At 39.3% G+C, this 5,919-nt stretch overlaps 1 protein-coding gene across 5 annotated transcripts; it reads left to right on the forward strand.

Annotated features, from left to right (window-relative positions):
• The first annotated feature begins 317 nt into the window (after positions 1-317).
• LOC141401189 (uncharacterized) lies at positions 318-3,851 on the forward strand. 5 transcript variants are annotated; one of them, XM_073981166.1, is made up of 4 exons: positions 318-404; positions 1,102-1,504; positions 1,621-2,169; positions 2,230-3,851. In XM_073981166.1, the coding sequence occupies exons 2-4, from the start codon at positions 1,327-1,329 to the stop codon at positions 2,892-2,894; spliced, it is 1,392 nt and encodes a 463-aa protein (XP_073837267.1). In that variant the 5' UTR covers positions 318-404; positions 1,102-1,326; the 3' UTR covers positions 2,895-3,851. The 5 variants fall into 5 exon arrangements, with proteins under 5 accessions (XP_073837267.1, XP_073837270.1, XP_073837266.1 ...); XM_073981169.1 differs by having other exon boundaries at positions 319-404; positions 1,119-1,504; XM_073981165.1 differs by lacking the exon at positions 318-404 and adding an exon at positions 663-1,045.
• The last annotated feature ends 2,068 nt before the right edge of the window (positions 3,852-5,919 follow it).

Raw genomic sequence — 5,919 nt, forward strand, 5'->3', positions numbered from 1 at the left:
CGGAAGTTGGAATCCATTAGAATCTAAGTAGATACTCTCAAGGATATATCGGTTTATCTGGAATCGTTTCGCATATTATAATTAAACTAACACATAATAACCACTGCAACAGTGCGGTTGGGGGTAGAAATTAATATTAATACATTTCATATGAATTTTTGATACGATATTCTTAGGCCCCCCATAATCGCATCAGGTGGCACAACAACCATCGATGACGGAAACAAACAGCCATTAGTTGCAGAAGACAATTCTAACTCTTTCCTGGTTTCGCGTCTCACCATAAAGTCATACCATCGCAATGCTGTTGTTGTCGCCAGTGCCAGTACGTGCTGCTGTTGCTACTGTTGATGTTATTGCTAATCCTCACGACAAAACAAAAAACTTTACCGGCAAATCTCTTCGTAAGTAAAGCCGGTTTTTTGTCAATTCTTTTTATTCTATTTTGCAATTTGCTGTTACTCTCTTTTTGGCATTTACTCTTTCGTTTTATATAGTCTCTCGATTAGAGTGTTTGTGTGTGTGTGAATGTATGTTGTCGCAGTGCCTCTCATGTGTATGTGTCCATGTGCCTGGTGTTCCCTCGTACTTTGTTCACCGGCTGGCTCCCTACCCGTTAGTTACTATCACACAGCGTATTAGTAATGATGGCCACAGATGTTAGTTGAGGATGTTGGTCGGATGTGGTGGAGGCGGTGGGCTGGTACTACTGGCAGCTCTGTGTAATGTTTGGTAGCATTGCATAGGTATTTGTGCGAGTATTTTGCCAGTTCTCTTGTCTACATCCATTTTGTGTGTATTTTACTTTGTCTCCAACTACTCTGTTCTCTGCCATGCTCTGTACACTCTGTTGCTGTGTGCCATAAATCTGAGTGCATTCAACATTGTCGGCCTGTGTGTTTGGATGTCAGTGTGAGTGGCGTCGTCTTTTGTTTGGGTTTTCTTTCGTTTTCGTCATTCTCTGTTTGAGCGTATTTGCCTCTTCGATTCGCCTGTTTGCGTGCCCCACTATAGCTGTAGTGGTATTTTTGTTGTGGCGCTTTATGTATGTTGTTGAGCTTCTCTATTTTCCCCAATCATACGGTGCTTTTTCATTTGCAGTTCGCATATTCTCGCAGATTTTGTTTTTAGTTATTCGCCGATAATTGATGTCAAAGGACGCATTGAGACCGGTATTTTACGGCGCGTTAAATTAAAAAAGGACATTAGGAGCCTCCTTTGAGTGTACACAGAGGCAAGGACGACACAGTGACATTGTCGACAAACAGAAGTAGGAAGTGAAAGTGGCGTTCATATTACCGTTGTTCCATAGGTGGCTGGCTTTGGATGTTAGTTGGAGCAATGCCAAAGGAAGATCCTTTTGTGAACAGAGCTCAGCTGTTGAAGGCCATAAAGAAATATCCTGAAATATGGGATTCAAATAATAAGCTGCATATGTGTCGAAGTGTGACAGCACCAATGTGGAATGAAATTGCGGAACAGTTTGGAGGCCACGTACCCACCGGTAAGGAAGCAAAGCTATATTATTTGTCTCTTCTCAGTTTTCTCTCTCTCTCATTTTGCGGCTTTCTTTGAAATATAGTTATTTACGTTTGCGCTCCCATTTACTTTCTCTTTTAGTGAAACTTCAGTCCATTTGGAGCCAAATGAAATATCACTATCACAACTTGGTGCACCGTCAAATTTTGCACAAGGAACGTTTTACCACCAAATGGGAACATTTCGAACCCATGTCTTTTATGTACAATATAACAGTGGCCAAAATCGTGGGAGCAGCTGGCACTAATGGTTCTGAGACGAGTGAAATGGTGCCAGCATTACCCTCGCCACCACCACTGCCGCAATCTCAGGGCCGCGGACGTCCTAGCGGAAGTTTTACCTGGCTTCCACCAGTTGCACCTCAGACAGAAGTTAGCGTGGAGACAACACCATTTACGGGTTTCACAGGTTTAGTTCCACCGGCTGCGGTAACTGTGGAGACCACAACCACACCACTGCGCAAACCTGGTCGGCCGGGTTCATTAAATAACAGCATGCGCGGTCGTATTATTGATGCTATTAAAGCGAGACCAATTTTATGGGCTGGTCGTCAAAAAGAGCCAGCCAAGGGTCAAAACCGTACATCAGCAGTTTGGAAGGAAGTTGCTGTGGAGTTGGGCTTAACACCAAGTATGTATTTGTCATATGTTTTAAAGAGGATCTCAATTAATTTCCTATTCACCACCATAGGTTTGGTCCAGACTCGTTGGTCGATTATCAAACAGCGTTATGTCGATGAATTGCAGAAGGAACGTCATGCTCGCTATGGCCAAGAGCATTTTCATTCTTCATGGGAGCATTTTGAACGCATGTCTTTTATGCGTGACATTTTGGCCAAAAAGGTTGACGAGCGTGAGCAGACACGTGAACACATTCAAGAGATTGTCAGTGAAAAACAACAAATGCAAAATCATCACCAACAAACTCAATTGCAGCAACAACAACATCTGCAGCAACAACATAGCATGCACAGTCCACAACAACAGCAACAGATACGGTACATACGATCCACCAGCACGAGTGGTCTTAACTCCTCCGCAACCATGTCTCCAGCAGGTGGTGTGGAGGGCAGTGGAAGTACCAACTCCCTTCATCAAGCGCATCACATTCACCATCATCCACAATTGAGCATGTGTGATGAGAATGGTGAACTCACTGTGCACACTACCCACGGTAATGGTGTGATTGGTGCTGGTGGAGCAGCAGCTGCTGCTGGCCTGGTGGGCCTTTTGCCGGGTCATGCAATTGTTGCCAGCTCACGTAGACGTGTTAAAAACGAATCAGATTTGGAATGGGATCCATTTGAGATGATCCTTCACGTACAGGCAAGCGGCTCTGAGCCAGCCAACAATTGAATTGATGCCACTTTCGAAAACTCCGAAACAAAAAAAAATGGAAAACTACTAGAGACGTGACTGTGGAAGACTGATTATATAGATTACAATAATACAACAAAAACAAAAAAGAAAAGAAAGAAAAACTAATCATCCGATCAAAATATTCATTATTCATGCATACTAAATGTACATACATACATGAGTTTGTATGCATGTATGTACATATTTCTCTCTATATTTTATCTGTATGTAAAAGTACTCGCACAACATCCACACATCGTCATCATCATCATGATTTCCAACAGCCAGCCAGTCCGTCAGCCAACCATTTGTACTCTATCTATCCATGGTGTAACAAAACCCACAGCTGGAAAGAAAGACAACGAAGAGGCAGGCACCAGGGAAGCAGCCACAGACTTCATCAAACCCGTTTCATTTTATGTTGTTCTTTGTTTATCATTTTTATCATGGCCACAATGAATGTCCACACTTTTTACTTTGCTGTTCGTTGCATATACCAAGCCGCAGCGAGCTAGCAAGTCAATCAGTGTGCAGTCGATTTTGATGGTCCCATGTTTGGATGTTTTCTGTCTTGTCTCCCTGCTGGACACTTTGCAATATGGAGACTGACTACAAGCAGTATTGTATTCTTACAGATACATTGGTGCTAAGGCAAAAAAGAAGGCATGATGTTTGCTAACGTGTGTGTGTATGTAGAATGTTATTTGTGTAGTATTATTTGTTCTTACCCAGTTTTTTGTTTATTATCTCAAAGATACAACAAAAATATTACTTATTATTCTGTATGCGGACAGACAGACAAGTCAAGAGACTAGCATACGACACTTCCAATCTGTTCGTTTTTATCCATTTGTATGCATCGAAATGACTACGACAAGAACATTCAGATATTCATGTGTCAATAAATAAAAATGAAAACTTTTTTCTAGAACCTTAGGTTCAATTTATCTTAAATGTTTGTTTGTTGTTATTCTTTATTTATGAACTTTTATAGTTAGTTGGAGGTGGACTTATGGTACTGAATTTTGATAAACAATTAGTAATTTATATTCATGCATTACCCTTCAAATGAAATACCTTTATCCTATTTGAGATTTAGTTCAATGAAGCAGAGATTGCCTAAACTAATATTTACACCTACATACACCACCATAAATTACACTACAAAGGTAAAAAGTTTCAATCCGGGGAATCGAGTAGTCTGAATCGGACTTGATGCGAAATTTCTAACTTATGCAAGATAACGTTAAATATAAAACAAATTTGTATTACCCCTTCCACATTGTGGTGCAAATTAGAAAAAAAAAAAAATTAAATAAATTTTACAAATGAAAACCGTAAAGGGCCGAAACTTTTATACCCTTCACTATGAAATATTCTAAAATAATATTAAAATACCTGCAATAGGGCAGTATCGTTATACGTGGGTTATTCCAAAACATGCACCTATGTTCACCATAAATGCCAAATGACTTCCAAAGGACGAAAATTTAGATAATAACTTCTAAATTCCTGAAATCGGGTGGTACTGGTATATTGGGGCTATGCCAAAACGTGGACCTATATCTAAATATTTTTGTGGAGAAGTTATTATACACTCCACCATAATATTGAGGGTGTAATGAAATTTTGTCATTCCACATTAAAATATTCGTCGGTAAGTCGATACAAATATGTCGGTCTGTCCGTCCATCCGTTTGTTGAAACCAAGATACAGCTCGCAATTTTTACCACACAGAAATGGCTGAAATTTGGTATTTAGTGTGAGTTGGGGGAACAAAGAATCCTTAAATTTGTCGATATATGTCCACGTATTCATATAGCCCCCATAGAGCGGTACTTTTCGATTTTCGGTATTTTGAAGGTTGTGACCTCAATATCTCATCGAAATGGCTGAAATTTGATATTTAGTGTAAGTTAGCGGAACAAAAATATCACCGTGAAATTTTTCGGTATAGGCCCACGTCTTCATATAGCCCCCATAGATCGGTACCTCCAGATTTTCGGTATTTGTAGTTAGTCTTCATTGAGGGTACAAGACTTTTCACTTAAAATTTGTCGGTATAGGTCCACGTCTTCATATAACCTCCATAGATTAGTACCTCCCGATTTTCTGTATCTTGAAGGTGTTGATCTCAATATCCCATCGATCCCATCAATAGCTGAAATTTGGTATTTAGTCTTCGTTGAGGGTACAAAACTTACCGCCCGACATTTGTCGGTATAGTCCACGCCTTCATACAGGCGCCGAAGAACGGTCCATGTTTTGGAAAGAACAACAATGACGTCACGTGATGACTCTTGTAAAGGAAGTATTTATTATATGTTAAGATATTCTGCTCATTTTCTTTCATAAACGAAAGGAAATTAATTGTTCCTATTTACTTTAATACACTTCGTGGTGGAGGGTATAAAAAGTTCGGCCCGGCCGAACTTAACACCGTTCTTACAAGTTTTAACTACATTTAAACCTACACGCAGAAAAATTTATGTTAGAAATATGTTTGGATCCAAACAAATATATGTTTGGGACCGGTTGCAAACAAATATATGTTTGGATCCAAACATAATATGTTTGGGTCCAAACAAATATATGTTTGCAACATTTTGTAACATATCTCAATTTGATATGTTTGGGTAAAACATACTTTTTATGTTAGAACATTTTTTTCATGGGTGGAGAGAGGATGTTTGTCAACGAGAGTAATAACAGTGCTCTCGCGGCTGTGGAATGCTGCTTTATAATAAAGAGTTGTTTGTATTGTATAATAGAAGACGTAGAAGCGAAGAAGGGGGCTTTGGTGGCATGTATGTATGTGTCAAACTCGTGTGTTTCTTGTTTTGTTGTTGTTAACCAACGAAGAAGAAAAGAAGAAATGATATGAATTATCTTTTTTTTCTTTCTTCAGTGTTTTAGTTGCCTTTGTAGAGTCAAGACGGTAAAGTGAGTGAATAAATCAGTGTTTTGTGTTTTCTTAAAGAAATTATATTTTTAGTAAATTAAATGCCCAATACATTTTAT

Source organism: Musca autumnalis, unplaced genomic scaffold (genome assembly GCF_047663935.1).
Source record: "Musca autumnalis isolate F117 unplaced genomic scaffold, ASM4766393v1 scaffold_4, whole genome shotgun sequence".
In the NCBI taxonomy this organism is placed as follows: Eukaryota; Metazoa; Arthropoda; class Insecta; order Diptera; family Muscidae; genus Musca; species Musca autumnalis.

Bases quoted from the DNA above. Each gene is read 5' to 3' on its own strand.
- LOC141401189 (XM_073981166.1), top strand. From the start codon at position 1,327: ATGTTAGTTGGAGCAATGCCAAAGGAAGATCCTTTTGTGAACAGAGCT. The intron at 1,505-1,620 runs GTAAGGAAGCAA...TTTCTCTTTTAG, and splicing joins TGGAGGCCACGTACCCACCG to TGAAACTTCAGTCCATTTGG. The intron at 2,170-2,229 runs GTATGTATTTGT...TCACCACCATAG, and splicing joins GGAGTTGGGCTTAACACCAA to GTTTGGTCCAGACTCGTTGG.